The 18,530-nt window shown below is 37.3% G+C and overlaps 1 protein-coding gene across 2 annotated transcripts in view; it reads right to left on the bottom strand.

Moving 5' to 3' along the window:
* CDKAL1 (CDKAL1 threonylcarbamoyladenosine tRNA methylthiotransferase) overlaps positions 1–18,530 on the bottom strand; it is a 344,063-nt gene that overhangs the window by 112,332 nt on the left and 213,201 nt on the right. For both annotated transcript variants that reach the window (XM_072328453.1, XM_072328454.1), the window contains exon 11: positions 7,388–7,533. In XM_072328453.1, coding sequence (XP_072184554.1) covers positions 7,388–7,533 — 146 coding nt within the window. The remainder of the gene's footprint in view (positions 1–7,387; positions 7,534–18,530) is intronic.

Genomic DNA, 18,530 nt, shown 5'->3' with positions numbered 1-18,530 from the left:
TTTCAAAGACTCCTCTCAAGCTATAATTAACTTAGACAAGGCAGTTGTTCTTTTTTCTTTTTCAGTTACACAGCCAGATTAATTTAATAATTTCCTTATTTATACACACTTGCAAGAAACTGAAGGCTGCAAAGTGAACTTGAAATACATTTATGTTGTTCAATAAAGATGAGCTACACCTGGCTCATTGAAATCTTCCCCCCAATGTACTTATAAATGAAGTTTTAACTGTAGCAAATAGAATGCATCTAAAGCAATCTCCACATGTACCCAGTTTCAGCAGCAACAAGTCTAGCAAATGGTGCTCTTCCTTAGCAGTGTCACAGAAAGAGTCTAACAGTCACAATTTACAAGGCATATGAGAACTAGAAGTGAAATAAGACTGTGCATCTCCAGCAGCTGCTTTCCTGACATATAAACAACAGAACAACTAAAAGCCTACAGGCCATAAACCTCCAATATCCTCAATAGATTTGGCAAGAAAAATGATGCAAGAAATTGGCAATTAGCAATTTATAAAGAGATGAGAGATATTTTCAAACTGTGTCAGCAAGAGCTCTAGCAGTCTCTGAGTTGGTTAAAAACTGATTAAAAAATATAAAGAACAGAGAAAAGATTCACAAGAGACCAACACAAGTGAGCAACCTTTCTTTATCCCCCTCCAGAAAACACCCTCAGTTTATTTCTTTGCTACAAAATGAAGCAGTACCAATTCATAAGAAAAGGGCAAAGAAGTGCTGTATAAGCCAAAATTGAAGGACTGCCTTCCTGGACAAAAGAATCATTTTAGTTGGAAAAGACCTTTAAGATCATCAGTTCCAACTGTTAATCCAGCACTGCTGAGTCCACCATTAAACCATGTCCTTAAGCACTACATCCAGATGTAGTGGTTACACTGTATGTAGTGTAGATTAAATACCTACAGGGACAGTGACTCCACCACTTCCCTGGGCATCCTGTTCCAGTGCTTAACCACACCTTACACAAATAAATTCTTCTTAATATTGAATTTAAACCTTCACTGGTACACTCCGAGACTACTGCCTCATGTTCTAATACTCATCATCTGAGAAAGGAGATCAGCACTCTCCCCACTGCAGCCGACTGTCCTGTGGTTGTAGAGAGTGATGAGGGCTTCCCTCAGCCTCCTCTTCTCCAGACAACTGCAGTTCCCTCCATCACCATTGTTTTCTCATCTCTTCCCCAGCTTCACTGCTCTTCTTTGCATGCATTCCACCAACTTCATCACCCCCTTATAGTGAGGGGGGGCCCAAAACTGAACACAGTACTTGATGTATAGCCACACCAGTGCTAAGTACAGAGGGATGGTCACCTCCCTAGTCCTGCTGAGTATACTATTGCTGATATAAGGATGCTGTTGACTTTCTTGGAAACATGAGCACACTACTAGCTCATGTTAAGCCAGCTACTGACCAGTACCCTGGGTCCTTTTCTGCAGGGCAGCTCTCCTGACTCTCTCTGACCCCAAGCCTGTGGCATTACATGAGGTTCTTGTGACCCAACTGCAGAACCCAGAATTTAGACTTGTTGAATCTCACACATTTGGCATTCACAAAGGAAGCTCTGCAGAGCTTCCTACTGCCTAACTCAAACCTAACTTAAGTGTCATCTGCAAACGTACCGAGGGGACACTTGATCCCCTCATCCTGATGAAGATATTAAAGATAACTGGCCCCCTTACTGAGCCCTGGGTGACTCTACTTGTGACTGTCCTCCAACTGGATTTACTAGCATTCACTACAGTAGCTCTGTACCCAGACACCCGGACAGTTTTTAACCAGCTAAGTATATGTCTGTATATGCCACGAGCAGCCAGTTTCTCCAGAACACTGCACAAAACAATGTCAAGAGCTTTAATGAAGTCTAGTTAGACAAACGACTACAATCTTTCCCTCACCCACTATATAGGTCACGTTGTTATAAAGCAGAACTCATCTTTCATAAACCTGTGAAGACTGGGCCTAACTACTTGCTTGTCCTGTGTGTGCTATGTGACGAAACTCAAGATGATCTGCTCCATAACATTCCCTGGCACCAGATTGACAGGACTGTAGGTCCCTGGGTTCTCCTTCCAGAGCTTCTTGTAGATGGTTTTTAAATTAGCAAATCTCCAGCTGCCTGGTGAACCACACAGTTGACCAAGTCTGCTGATAAATGATGGAAAGCAGCTTAGCAATCACTTCGACCAGCTCCCTCAGTACATTTAGGTGGATTCCATCTTTCACTGATTAATGTTCATCTCTCCCCAGTCAGTGGCTGCCACTGCAGTGAAACTGAGGAAAGTCAGAGCTGGCCAAAAGAAATATAAGACAGTCACCACTGAATCCCCTAAAACTGTTGCAAACAAAATTAAGAGGCAGGCCAGAAAGCTGCTGAAGCTACCATTCATCAGCTTAGTTCCTTGTAAAGAAAAATGGAAACAGGAAGCCTTCCTGAACACAACTGTCTCCAAGTTCAAGGTAAAACCTTCTCTCATGTTCAACAGTAAACTCAGCTTCTTCAGACCTTCAACAAAAATCTATCATTTGTCACACAACAAAGATCTTAGTTTAAATGTAAGCGATCAATCTAATTCCAAATTTTCAATTTGTCTTTCATGCCATTCATTTACTATTTCTTCTAACTGTGCACCTACATACGCTGAAAAATCAGTTTTTCATTACCATTAGAAGTAACTAAGACTAGGACAGACTTGCTTGTAGTCCTCTGAATCTAGTGGTGTAGAAAGTGCAAAAAAAAGAACAGAAGGCTCATCCTGAAATGTTCTTGACTCTCCCGTCTGGCAGCCCAAGTTTGCTGGCTTTCTGGTTACAGTGAAAAGAGCAGCTATTTCCAGTATGAATTATGAGACAATCTCAAGTGGACGGGAAGCATAATATTAACTGTTGGTGGCCACTGCTATCTCAGAACATACACATCAAAAAGTCTGTGATACTAAAAGCTTTTCCTCAGTTTCCTGTTACTTCCCAAAATAAAGACCTGGCATTTCACCCTGCCTCTCGATTTTCATACCCTTTTTACCCACCTTCTCCAAACCTTTCATTTGTCTGGATTTTGGTTTTACTACTCTCTTGTCTTCTGCCTACAAACACTCAATGATAGAGGAAGATTAATAAGGGCTTTGATCAATATAGCAATTGTTTTATAAATCAGAAAGTTAAGAAAATGCAGTAAGGTCAACAACAGCAAACAAGAAATTTGAAAACAAATTACTAGGCTATGGATTTTTAATGGGTGTATGTTCATATTGTCTCTGAATATTCGAGTAATTAAAGAATATGACATTTGGGTTCTTTAAAATATATTCCAATTGTTTGCTTTTATAAGCAAAAGTAAATTTCAGAGGATTAAACTTCAGAACTGAGATAATTAAAGCAGTCTTTCATTTTGAAACTGAAAACATCGTCTTTCAGAAATACAATGTATGATGAATCTTTAAAGTTGAGACCATTTGGAAAACAATGCACATTTTGAAACAATGAAAATCCAACTAAAAGATTTTTTATATAAGACTAAGTTGGTCCCTGAAGCAACAGCTTCTAAAAATCCTTTTATTCCAATGTTTTGCAAATGTACTGAAATTAATGTATCATCCAAATTAGCATCTCCTCCATATCAACCAGTTTTGAGAATAGCCCCTCCACAGGTACTGAACAGAAAATACATGGAAACACTTCAAGGACCCTCAAATTATAAGTTGCAAAGGAATACCTGCTAAATGAACCAGTACATCCAACTTTCTTTTACATCGTTACTCTCTAGAATAGTTTACAAATGATATTTCATTAGTAAGATATATATCATAGAATCATAGAGTCACCATGGTTGGAAAAGACCTAAAAGATCATCCAGTCCAACCGTTCACCTATCACCAATAGCTCCCACTAAACCATGTCCCTCAACACAACATCCAGTCGTTCCTTGAACACCCCCAGGGTTGGTGACTCCACCACCTCCCTGGGCAGTCCATTCCAGTGCCTGACCACCCTTTCTGAGAAGTAATACCTACTAATGTCCAGCCTGGATCTCCCCTGCCACAGCTTGAAACCATTCCTTCTAGCCCTATCACTAATGACATGAGAGAAGAGGTCGACCCCCAGCTCACTACAACCTCCCTTCAGGGAATTATAGAGAGCAATGAGGTCTCCCCTGAGCCTCCTCCAGGCTAAACGCTCCCAGCTCCTTCAGCCTCTCCTCATATGGCCTGTTACATCACTAAATGAGCTACTGACTTATCAACTACACAACAAAAGTTTTCTGAATTTTACAATTTGCATTGGAAATACATATATTTATATATGTGTGTATATACATACATATATATACATATATGCATATACATACACACACACACACACACACACACATATATATATATATGTATATATATATATATATAAAGGTGTTTCTACGCACAGAATATGGTTTCTGAAGTTCAATTTTTCAACCTGGCGGGTTTGAGTTTCTACTTCTATATATTCTACACAATTTGTTGTTGATCTGGGTACTAAAAAATCACCAGGCTAGGAGGAGGGTGTCTGAAAATAAGTGCTGCATATCAAATGACTGCAACAGAGTATCAGTCTTTCTTTCTGAAGTACAGTTCCGGGATTCTTGCCTGGAAAAAACAAACCTTGAAGAAATAAAAAGAACCACTAAGTGATGCTGAAAGTCAGAATTTCAGAGAATCTAGAATGTTCCATTCTTCTAAAAAGACAGTTTAAACAGAAAAATTGTTTTTGTGAACTCTAGCTTCTCTACAAAGCATTCTGCACTTAGTGGGTTATGAACAAATCCCCAATGTCAGAAGAAGATACGTCTGCAATCAACTCTTAGCCTTCAGAGGAAGGAAAACATTTTACTGTTTTCTCTGGGAGAAAGAAAGCCCCTCTGTTCTTGGTCTGATGAAGAAAAGAAAGATTCAGGAGTCCCTTATGTCTTTGAGGCTCAAAAACCAGAGATTATATGGTTCATCTATTTTCTTCTTTCCTTCATTTTCAGTAGCCTTATTTCATGTTTATTTCTTTCGATAACTGAAATCAAGTTATTAAGCACTTAACTGATAACCATGCTGTTCCTCAGGGTGTGGCCTTACTTCTTCAGCAGGTCAGCCTGTGGAATTATTGGTTTAATAGAGGTTTAAGGGAAGATACTATCAGGGTAGATGTCACGTTTTAGAAACGAAGGTGCCATTTGGAGTCTACCGATAAGACCCTGTACATCTTGTGTAGGAAATATCCAAGATGAATTTATGACCCTAGGAATAGGGAAAGGAGATACAGGGTGTTCTACTTCTGTTTTATTTTTCATTTTTTTGACAAATAGAAGATGGAAATAATCCCTTTTGGCGATTAAAGCAGTACAAGCACACATTTAATTTTAACTATTTTGGCTGCAAGCTCTGGAGCTGTCTGGAGCGATTTTAAGTCCTGGCCATCTTTGTGCTGAGACCTTTAGGGGAATATCTATATGGAATGTAAGGCAGCTGGCTGCTGCCCTAGGAGGAGAGACCACAAATGAAGACACAATGCTCTCAAGCACAAAAAACCAAATGTATTTGCTTTACAGATGGGTGCATGTTCAAATATCCAAAACATCTTCTCCTCCTTCCATTTTAGTATTCAGAGTCTGTTTTCTAGCAGGAACTACCAGATAATTTGGTATTTTCCTAATGAGCAAGATAAACAAAGTTTACTATTATTCAAAAAAAAAAAAAAAAAAAAAAAAAAAGACATCAAAAAAGTATTTTTTCCTTGTAAAGTTTACTACAAAAAGCCTGTGGAAAAAAAGACATATGTCATACATTTCTTTATGTTCAATGACCAGCTGTTTTAAATTTGGATATTAAGTAATTCACTGTTTTCTGTGTGCAAGTGCAGAATGATATAATAAATTCCCATATGCCCTAACATGTGCCAGCTATAATAGGTTATCGAAAATCCAGCTGCTGTTACAATAATAGCTGCCAATGTTAGAACTACTGAAGAGAATAATGAATCTGCTCCAAGTCAACTAAGACATAAACTGACAGGCTTCTCACTTACAGTGCATGGGAATACAATACAGATGTTAATTAAAAAGGAAATTGACTAAAAGCCACATGAAGAATCACATGCACTGTTTAGGATGGAAAACTAATGTCCAATAAATATAGAAATATAATAAATACAGAACCCATATTTTCATAAGCAGCTCCATTTCAGTCACTTATCCTAAACCACAGAATTGCTTGAGTTGGAAGGGACTTCAAGCATCATCAAGTTCCAACCTAACTGCCACAGGCAGGGTTGCCAGCATATTACATCAAGTGCTAGATTAGATTGCCCAGGGCCTCATCCAGCCTGGTCTTAAACACCTCCAGGGATGGAGGATATACAGGAAACATCATATGTATATTCATATAAACATACAGGAACATCCCATAAATTACACAAAGATTGCAAAACACATTGTACCATTGTGATAAGTAAGAAGGAAAAGCAAACTACAATTCCCATGCAGCTCTTTACGTATCTAGACTAATGGATTTTTCAGTGATCATGAAAAATTGATTATAAATATGATTATGAAAAAACAATTATGTTACGTGCAAGGATTTTAATGCAATTTTAGATTTAAAGGCACAACTTCCCCCTTAAACGATTAAAATAAACACACACAAACTAAGATTGAAAGACTAACCAAACAAATGGCTATAAGACTCTCGAAGGTAAATGTAACTCCTGTCTTCAAGTTGGAATAAGCAAATTATTATACACTCCGATTTCTTTAAAATAATTGTTCTTAAGGAAGATAATTATTAAATCATCCCATAAAGCATCAATTCCATAAGCAAGATGAAAGCGTTACTATATCGATGTAAATGTACACCAGCTAAAGGATGTAAAATATTTATTTAAAAAATAGAACAACTAATTCATATTAGCTGGAGTTGGATCATCCCCATTAAACAAAGCAGGCAATGCTCAAAAGCCACATTAAATAAGACTTCAATAATTTTAACTTCAAGCAGTCTACACGTACTGCCTGAAGAATAATAATAATAAAAAAAGAAATGTAAGAATGTATTATTTGGAAAAGGTTAGAAATTCATTGACAAATTAAAAGCATGCCATGCAGATATTTAAGATTCTTAAGCAAAGGAGCAATCCACATAAAGGGGCTCACAAAAAATCAGAGATTTAAGAAGCTTAAAGAAGCTCATTCATTTTCATACCTCACTAAAGAAGCTGCAAGTAACTGTGTTTTCAGACAAGTGTTCCTGGTGTTGCAATAAACCAAACCAAACTAAACCAACCCACCAACCACTACCAAAACACAACAACCCCAAACTACTGTTATTTTCCTGAAATATTAATAGACTTACTTTTCTTTAAGGAAATCCACTACTCGTCTGAAGTCTGCCACGCAGTATTCTCTTCTCATGTCCATGAGCACACTGTCAGAGGCTGACTGGACTGGTATATGCAGAAAAGCATACACTCTCGGATGATTGAGAATCTTTGCCATTTCCTAACAGTTATTCAAAAAGAAAGGGGAAAAAAAACAAAAACAACAAAAGCTTTCAAGTATTCTGAAACCGACACATAAACCTTTACACTCATACATGGTAAATACTAGCAGTAATACTTCCGAAATCTAACAGCACTAAGTTGCAGTGGCCCAGCTGGAGAGAGTAGCAACAGGTGAGAACACATGGAAGCAATTTTGTTTCAAAAGAAAGAAGGTGGCTATGGGATTGTATTTCCTTTGAGACAGGACTGACATTCCCTAACTAGTATCGGTTATTCATTTAAGAGAAAACTTTAGAAGAAAATTACTGCTAAAGTCAGTGCTTTCAGACGGGCTGTTTCCAATTTCAGAAGACTTCATGATTTAACTGCTTTTCTTGTCAGAGTCAAAAGAGTTCTCTATACCAATACCTGAATGCCTCTAATTGGAGTACTGGCAATTCGCTAATTGAAGTACATCTGATTGTTTGCAAGCCTGCTCCAAAACCAGTCTGAAATCTCTTAACTGTGTTATTACAGATGTGGGAGTTAAAAGCACTTGGGTATAGAAAGGATAGAACTCATCAGGGGGCTGCTAAAAGCAAAGGAATGGCTTGAAGAGAGGCACAGGATGTTATACATCATGTATGAAAAGACAAATACAAAACAAATTAAAGGTATAAAGAATATGCCAGCAAACCCAAACCTAACCCCAGACAGACGGTGTGGTGATGGAACATTAGGCGGGGAACAGAATACTGCAGAAATCTTTCTTTTGTTTTTACTCTTCACAAAATTAAGGATATGAAGTCTAACAAGAAAGTTTAAATATTTTAAATACTGAGATAGAGCAGCATCTAGGCAGTGAGCAATGTTGTAAAATATAGCCTGTTAATGTTTACCCTGCAAAATAACAAGTGAACTTGGAACATCATAAGAAAGCATTATTATGCATGTAATAAAGAAGCAAGCTTTCACTGAAGGTTTTCGCTTTCCTCCTGCGCAGTAGGTATGCAGGATGCAGCCTGGGGTCAAGCGCTGCACTGCCTGCTCCCATGCCATGTGTGTTCAGCATACTCCAGCCAGGCTCACTCAGACCATTTCTCCTTTCTTTGACAGCACAGATGTTCTGCATAATAACAAATACTGCTGCCAAGTTTAGTTGTTAAGTTGCAAGTATTTACAAATTCTTTTCAGGTCATTAATCAGCAATACAGCCATGCACCTAGCCTTTTCTTCAGTATTGATATAAGGTTGGCCTAAATTGTTCAAAGAGAAGGTAAGCACCCTTGTGCCTTTTCTTCTTCAGGTACCTTCCTCTTAAAAGCACTGATTTTTAGAACATAAACAACAACTACTCTCTCAACACATGCCTTTCATTTGACAAACATGCATACAAAACCTAAAAACTCTCAAATCACTTTCAGAAAGCTGCTTTGAGGGTTTCTGCTTAAGATCCTATTACAGAAGGGCTTATGAGAAGCGGTTGCATTATTCAGTGGAATGCCTACTCTAGCCCAGATATGTAAACTAAATACTGAAGTAAAACTTACATGGATAGTGGAGGGTGCATGATTTCATATGGAGTAAAGGTGTGTGCAGCTGGCTCTCAGTGGAAGCCAGAGGTGAAGAACTGGCCAGCATGCATCCACACAGATTTTATGCAACCAATTTAAGTGAATCATTTGCTTTTGTCCTTAATATTAGACATACAGCTAGAATACATGGCTCAAATAAAACAGCACAGACCAAGTTCTGTAAAACAGTATCACAAAACGAGAAACTTTTCTTTAGGCTTATTTAAGCTTTAGAGAATTCTATAAAAGTTAATAAATAGATCTCTACCAGTCATATGTAATTTTATTATTTTTTTGCTTCTAAAATACCAGGAACAGCAGAAGGACTGGAATCAAGTTATCTATCACACCACTACTGTTTGACTCTCACTTCAAAACACTTCACTTGATCTTCAAAAATGCATTCAAGATGCAAGAAAACAATGAAATTCGAATTTCATAACATGTTCCTGAATCTGCTAAGTACATAAAAGTAACTCTACAACATAGAATTAAGTCTCACTCCTCTCAAATTTGGCATCCTCTGAGTAACAGCCTCTCTATCACACAATTCATTTCATGAATTCTTTTCGAAAATAATCAACTACTTCTTAGGATTTCTAGCTACAAAAGCATTATTTTATCTCAGCTTTAGTAAGGCTGGGGGTTATTTGATAGGAAAGCAATGGACAGCTACCCCAAACAAGGTTTGGGAATATTATCTTTAAAAATCAAAGAATTTGTTCTTTTTCTTCTTGTTCCTCTGCATTCATATTAAACTATACATTTATTTTTTAAAACTTAAAACACTGATTTATTTATTTTTTTTCTATGGCAGTAGCAGCTTTTATGCTGCTGCAAAACTAGCAACACATTGTAGGACAGCAGGAAGTGAAAGAGCATAAATAACTTGTATTTACCTATGTTGTAGACACCGTGAATAGTAAAGAATGAGAAATACCTCATCTTACTACACATTTCTTTTTTTTTCTTTTTTTTTTTTAAGTCAGAAATGAGGAATTTCTCTATGTGTTTTTTAAAGGAGGGTCTCAATTCATGTTCTTCCTCTCTTATTCGCCTTAGAAAAATTAACGTTTTGCTGCAAAATAAGAAAAGTGAAGAACAAATCCTGAAAATGAAAGTGTGTTCTCCTGTCTAGAGGACAGGTAGGGGAATGACCCCAACCCACTGGCTGCTCATTTTACAATAACTTGCACAAACCTGATTTTCTCACATTTGATCTAGCTTAGTGTTATGTGCCAAGAGGGAACTTCGAGTAACAGTTCCTGTAAAAACTAAACCGATGTGTATTCACCAGTCACACTTAAATGCTACTCCAGTCAAAACTGCTTGTCATTTTCTCCCATTAAAAAAAATAATCATATAGCTTCTGTAAGTCTTGCGATTACTGTTGTGTCTATCTTGTCGGATTAAGACTGCTCTCATTGAAAATCACTTCACTTGGTTCTGTACTAGTGTCCAGCACACAAAATGTCTAGCATTAATAACAGAAAATTTCAACAGTAACTCCAAGTCCCTCTACACACCAAAAATGTAAAAATCCTAGAGGTAATAGGCATTATATATCCAGGAACCCTCATACAGTTTAGTTTCTATGGTCACAGGTTTTAAGCACATTCTGGATCACAAAGCTTTTTCTACACAATAGAAGACTGTAAATGTCTTCCTACTGCACCTACAGCTAAACAACACAACATACACTACAAGTACTTTAAGCAATGATGTTCTATTTAGTGTGTTCCTGTATTTTAAGGCATAGAGCTGAGTTAAAGACCCCACCGATAAACCGGTCATCCAAGAACAGAACTATTAACTTGGTAGATTCAGCAGAGTACAAACTGAACAGACAAAAGACAGAAATACCTGATGAGACACACTGTGCACTTCTCATTCCCTTTCTAAGTTCTGCTACTGCTTGTCCCTTAAGTTATCAGTTGCAACCAGAGACTCAGATGAGCGGTTTGAGACATCTGAATAAAGCAATCTTCCAAACTTCTTAAGCGCTCAGTTATAAATGAAACTGTAAGGTAAGATCATTTTAATCTTAACATTTATCCTCCCTACACCTATAATTGCACTGAGGTAGTTTACAATAGAATATGATTAAACACCATTATGTGTTGGACAGTCACACTCAGTGAATCCTGACAGATTTTCCCGCACCACAGATTATACACAGAATACTAGATTTCATCACTTTGTAAAACTATTAGTTAATATTCCAGGGAGAGCTTGAAGGACATCATGCATAATTGCACTTTATGGTGTCTCAACATTCTACACTTAACATCTGTTTCCTGTTGTTACACATACGCATTTTTCAAATAAAGTGCTTCGCATTACTAGATACAATTACATACTTCAGCTAGTAGGAAAAAATGCAACACTTTATTTCCATCTGGAAATAATAAGGGAAAGACTTTTTGAAATCATAAGACTGTGAAAGAAAATTTTCTGTCTTTTATCATGACTGAAGTAGCTGATCACTTTGCACCTCTCCCTTCCCCTTCCCCCAATGGAATCTACTACTACCTACATGAAGGAGACATTTCATGTAGGAAAATAACAATAAAAATAATAAAGTATTACAATTTAGTTTAAGCTGACTTAACAAAAAGTGCCTAGACTTGGATTCTAACAATGTGTGTGAGAGATCCTGTGGGATACTGATCATGTAGGAAATAATTTTTTTCCAGTTCTTAGCAGCTGGAGTACATCTGAAGACAAGGTCAGAAAGGTTTCTATCTAGTCACTGTATTTCATCCCAGCATCTACAACGTAAGAACTTAACCATCTAAGCAGAAAGTCAGTCCTGATGTTTGTAATGACACCACACAGAGAATCAGAGCCAATAAATGTCAATATCCATGCATCTACATGTCACTTTCCCCCAAAGCAGGCAGAAGTCCAGTGTTTGAATTCTGCCTCATGTTCAAGTTACAGTGGTATGAGCAACTTGCTTTCTAAAGAAAAAAACCAACACATTCTCTGCCAAATGTGAAGTCCAATAAAACATTCATCCATATGGAAATGTGACAAAATGGCACTCCCTCAAAACTTCTTTCCCTTGTGGCAGATGTTAGCGTGAGATGTGTGATGAGGGCTCTCTGCTGGCAGTTTCCACCCAGAAGCCCAGTGGTGCTACCCCCAGCACATCCTGGCCAAAAACCAAGTGACTGTGGTCCACTTCATAAATCCTCTACAGTGGAATCCAAAAACAAATGTGATCTAGTGATGGAGGCATAGCAGTGACAACACTGAATGAGAATGGACAGCCTGCAATGGTTTTGTTAAAATCTGAACAGGGAGCCCCCCATGCTTCCATTTTCATCCCCAAGGAATGGGACTGTGAAAATCCAAGAATATATAGAATGTATGACACACCTCCCCAGGGATGTTGTTTGGAATGCAATGAAGGGACATAAGGAAGTTGAATGCTGGACAAGCTGAGTGGCAACCTCTGTCCCAGGTAATGACATGACATACATGGCCAGTCTAAACGGCCTGCAAGGATAAAGGACTGCTACTTCACACAGGTCCAACTGATGGAATTTGAACCTTAACATCAAATCTTTGGGTTGCAAGACAAAGAGCAAAAATTTGTTTTACCATACAGGTAAAATGCTGACAGCATTACCAAACAAAGGATGGATATCACTTTAGGCCACCCCCAGAAATGGATACAAACTAGGCTACAAGACATGACATGCTGATAGAAGTATTAGTGAGAGCCATTTGCTCTGCCCTATTTGTTGCCAGCTGATCCTCTAGCTGTAGGATTTTTCTGCTGCTTCCCATCTCACAAAACAGAAAATCCTAACTAGTTAAGTAATTTCCACTCCCCACCCCCCCTTGTGATTATTAAGCCTAATATTTTAAAAATCAAACTGAGCCAAACCACATCCCTTCAAAAATTTGTAATATCTTCCTTTATTAAAAGTAAGGCTAAGAGGAGTTCTTGTAAAGAAGTGATATCCAGACAATAACATTAAGCAATACTGTATTTCACAGACCAACACTCCAGTCGAGGTCTGCTGAAAAGAAACTATTTGCAGAGGACCGTTTATGTATTTATCTGATAAAAACAGTAATTCACAGTTCAGATATCCGAACCTAGGTTCCTGAAATACCTATTGATAAGAAAATTGGCATCCCTGTCCTAACCTGCATTCCAGGTACTGTCTTTACATTGGGTTAAAATGAAGCACTTCTGCTTTACATAAGGCTGATTATTACTTGGCTTCTCTGAAACTGTGAGCCCAAGTACAACACTAGAGTCTCCTTACTTGTGTCTCCAAAATCCAGTGAGACACAGGCATTAACATCGTGACACTGATTTCTTCACAGTATTGAGGATCTTCAGTTCCCACCTGAACTGAGACAAGGTGTGTGGCTGGAAACAAGCAGTAAACAAACAATTCTGTCTTTAAAAAGATGGCAACTCTTGAAGCCATAACTACAGTCACACAGAGACTTACTGTAGCTTCAGAGGGCTGTTCATCCACCTTCAGTAAACTGATTCACTTTAAGGTAAAAATGTACATTTAATTAACTGCTGGAGCAATGGCTTAATGACTTATAATCAGCCAACCAAATAGTTAACGTTAATTTCTTCTGAAATGATTAATTCTGATCTATAAGAAAATACATACTTTTTTCATTTTCTCCAAGGTGCTCCCTAATTTCTCATCATTAAGCACTACACTAATGAAATATTTTCTTCCTAAGGTAAATTAATATTCCTCTTTGCAATATACATTAGAAACACACGAAGACGTTCCCTAACAAGGTGATTTATTGCAGTAGCACAGTGCTGCATGAAATAATTTTCCATCTCAATCATATGTTATGCTGTCTAACAAAACCTTGACAAACAGTTAAAATGTAAATAGAGGCACACACATACAATAAGTAAATAGGACTATTGCTCTAACTTTTTGTCTTCAGAAACCTGCATCAGGGACACGGATCACTAGTTACCTTGTCAACTTGTCAGACAAAAGAATTGATGGTTTCTGCTCAGAAGGAAGTCACAAAATGGATGGCACACCACATCGTAGCTCCAGTGCACCGAGACAGATCAGTATCAGGAAGCTTCCCTGTTGTTTCCTTCTATTCAAAATGATCATGTACAGTGCCTCAAAAAGCACCTGTTTACTAGGCAGCAAAAGAAAAGGAACTTTACCAGTGAAAGGAAAATAATGGAAGGTTATAATCAGGACCCGAACTTCTAGGCAACTACTATCAGCTTCTTTCTTCTGAAGATACCAAACTAGTTGATTTAAATTTCATGGCAAAATAATACCAAACATTTAAAACCATAATGGAAAGATTGATACTGCAGAATTTAAGTTCTTCTGAATCTCCTCCTCATTTAACATAACTAAATTAATTACATTCAGAGACTGGGTAGAAGGGATTTTATTTCCTTAATTCAGAACAGCACAGAAACACAAGACCAACAGCCTCGTGTAGTTTTATTCCAAGTTTCTAGAATGCATTTCCTTTTTCTCATTTTAAAATTCAAGAAGAATTGTTTCAAAAAAAAAAAGAAAAAAAAAGAAAAAAAAAGAAAAAAATCAAACTTTTTTAAACAAATGCCAAAGCCTAATAAAGCAAGCAGTCTTGCTGATGATTATGTAGATGATGTTGCAGAGCACAGTGAGTGTGACAAACTATCAAACAAAACAAAGGGGGTTGGTTGTTCATTTAAACTAAACAGAAGCCGATGGGACAGAACATAGGCGTTAAATCTTCACAAATGCAAATAATAATACAAATAACTAGGAAAGGAAGATCTAATTTGGTTTTCATAGTAAGCCCAAATACTAAGAGAAGACGGCACCATTTGCTGTGAGCTACATTTTTTGCATCAACTTCCACCCCAAAGCCCTAAAATGTATGATAACAGCTAAAATTCTCATTTCATACACATAATATCTGGTCTTTGAACAAACAGCTCCATTAATGGTGATTTTGATTTTCTGCTGATAATCCATCTGAAATAAAACTCAACTCTGAAGGTCTACTACTAAGTGACACTACGAGTAATTGACAGACAACGTGATGCTCAGCGCAAAACAGAGGATCTCTCTGCATTTGAGTCTTCTTCATTTTTAATGCTATCTAAAATTGAGGACAAACATTTGTATGAACAAATCTTCCCTAATGTATAGATAATATCTACAGTTTTAACTGGTCAAGCGCAGTGTTATTTAACGTTAACCCCTCTCACCAACATGAATTTTTATGCACAAATTATTAAATCCAGCAAAGCATTAGCAGCACAAATAAAATCACCAGTTTAGATGGAGAAGTGAATCTTGCATAAGTAAAGCAGTTCTTTCTGCCACATTTTTCAAAACAGTTTTTTTTTCAGTAACGTTATGAAGAGCAGCTCATTCCCATCACCACAAATGCTCCTTTCTACACTATCTTAAAGCAAACTTCTATTGTTTATCAAAGTTCCTGATTAAATATTTCATGAAGATTTTAAGAGCACTCAAGATTTACAAATACGACATAAAAACTTCAACAAGATTAAGATGGGTTCTTATCTGACATTTATTAAGCCAAGTCATTCTACCAGTTTACAACAAACACATCACCACTCATTTGTTTCCATTAGTAGCTGCTGAGTCTGAGATCTTAAAACTTTAGATTAGACAAAATGGTACAACTTAACTCAAAGTACAGCACAGATTATTCATTCCTTTCCTAATCTCACATTATTCAAAAGCACATTAATTCTGCGGTGAATTCATCACTGAAACAGTTACATTACACTGGGCTTTAGGAAGTAATTTCAAGAAAATAAACTATATTTGGAAACCCCAGAGATAAAGAGCAATCTGGAATACACAAGTTAAACAAAGATGTACACATAGCCTCTGTAAGACAAATAAGTATTTATCAATTTAACAAAGGAAGCTATAAGACAGCTTTTTTCCCCTCCTTTCTCAGAAGCCCAGATGCAACTACTCTGCTCCCCCTTCCCTTAATAGCTTAGATTTCTTTCAGTTTACTGCCAGCAAGACAAACACAGATTACACATAGACAACCATGTAATTACAGCAAGGGACAGTTGCACGGTCCACCAACTACAAAACGCTACAAAATGTGTGGCAGGAAGACGTCAGAGACTTAACTATTCATTTATTTAAATGTATGCCACAGTTTTCATTTTTCCTAGTCAAATCAATATATTTTAATTGGTGCTTTCAAAGGCAAAAATCTATGAAAATAACAAAAATATAAGAAACATGACAAATACACACCCTACAGGCCTTTAATTCCTGAAATCACGATGCCCTTTTATTTGGTGTTGAAGAATGTCTGTAAATGCATTTCAAACCTGCTTACACTTTAGCTTTTTGAAAACTTCACTTGGATAAAACACTCAAAAATGTCTAGTGAACCCTTGGAGAACAAAAAAGAACAACACTGAAAAAAAGAAAAAGGATTCAGTAATTCTACTGTAATACATATCTATGTGCTGTGTCAGGGCACGCTTGAGGAAGCCAGCTGTATGGTATCAGCTTCAGTGAGGTTAAGGAACATAAACACTGAGCTGACATGAAAAATCAAAGCAAAAGAGCAAAGAAATACTGTTGCTAGTCGGGGTACACTTGGTATTCCTTAAGCATTTGAAGACTCTGCCACCATGCAGACTCCATCTCAATGGCTGATGTATCACTAAATCGTTCTGAATTAATAATAGAGATAAAGTCCACAGATGGCATATGGTATACTTTGAGATAGACTCATTTTGACAGGTGACAAAGAAGACTACTCGTCTCATTATGTGAAATTAAGCACTTATGGGAATGGCAGGTGTGAAGTGCCTCCTTTATGCAGATTTGGAAGCATCCCATCACTCACAGAAAGCACTGCAGTAAAATCATAGACAAATCTGGAAGCAGAGATGGCGTTAAATCTGCAAGGGAAGTAAGAAAAGGCTGAGATGCAAGCCCCTGCCCTCTCAATCTGGATGATCCACATTCTCTCCTAATATGACCAGAATCTCAGATACTGAATCAGAAGTTATTAAAACAAACAAAAAAAGAAACTACAAGGAAAAATGAAGTATATGTAAGACAAAAATCAGTCTCTAGCACTACTCCAACAAACATTAATTTCAACCATCTATACATTTGGGCTAGTTTTTTACTTTTTAGACTAACTCCTATTCACCTTTTATCTAATACTACAGTTTTAAGGGATTTTTCCTAACCCTCTTGCTTCATCCATCACTGTAGGTGGACATAAAACACTGTTTCACCAGAGTGTTAGTAACTCCATAACATGATTGTGGATAAATGCCTTGAGGTTATTTTTGAAGTGGGCTGTACAACCTTATACCAGTTTTGGTATGCATTGATACAAGAGGATGATAACAACTCCATCTGGCAGTCTGTGTACTTTAGTCCTGCACAAATACACATGGCTTACAGTACACAAAGGTTAACTCCACACCTGTGCACTTATTACAGGATTTGCAAGAAATATAAAGTAGCTCCTAATACCACCATTTTAAAAGTCTTCCAAACTAAGACATATTTCCCTAACCAAAAGTTATGCCAATTTACTAAAATTTTATGCCACAAAAGTAAGATACCAAATTTTTCCCAATGTCAAGTGCCATCAGCACATTAGGTGACGGCAAATCTCAAAATCTTGGCTTGAAACCAAACTTAAAACAAGAAAACTGCATGCTTCATAACACCTACATCAATCAGATGGCAAAGATTGAGAAAGCACTCTGGGAAACAAAACACTGCCTCCTTCGGCACGCCAAAGGAAGAAAATCAAGCACGTCCTCTGCAGCTCAATTGCAAACTCCACCAAATTCCTTCTCACTGCCTTAGAACAGGCAAAAGAAACAATTCTGGGGTCTCAGTTCCTTTCAATTGTTTTAAACACAGCAAATAACCCTACGTGATACCAAGAGATGTCATACAGAAGCCAGTAGCATTGGTTGCATTTGCATTAATATTGTGGTTCAAAGCATCCATGAAACGCTGAAGTGAAATACCCAACAACTCCTTCCCACCCATGGGCTTGTTCAGTCTACAGAGAGAATTTTGGGTTTACAAATTGAACTAACTTCAGAGTAAACCTGAACAATACAATAGATATGCTCCAATCCCTCAGCAGGAAAAGAGGGATTCAAAACAATGTATTCGCTATTTGAGGAGGTCTGGAACATATATACATAAGGGCAGAAGTTCAGTTGAGGGGAATAAATTTATTTTGAAGTAAAAACTAAAAATGCATATAAAGTAGATTCAATGACTTCTTTACCACATTCTTAAATTTCTTGTTCTGCTACTTCTTAATACAAACACAAACATCAAATGCAGCTGAACAAAACATTAGAGAAAAAACTGTATAAATACTACTCAAGGAAGTTCAACTCAAATAATAAAGGCCCTTTTTCTGA

The sequence above is a fragment of the Excalfactoria chinensis genome, chromosome 2, assembly GCF_039878825.1.
Source record: "Excalfactoria chinensis isolate bCotChi1 chromosome 2, bCotChi1.hap2, whole genome shotgun sequence".
NCBI classification, from domain to species: Eukaryota; Metazoa; Chordata; class Aves; order Galliformes; family Phasianidae; genus Excalfactoria; species Excalfactoria chinensis.
The sequence above is the reverse complement of the archived record's forward strand: the minus strand, read 5'-3'. Positions and strand labels throughout refer to the sequence as shown.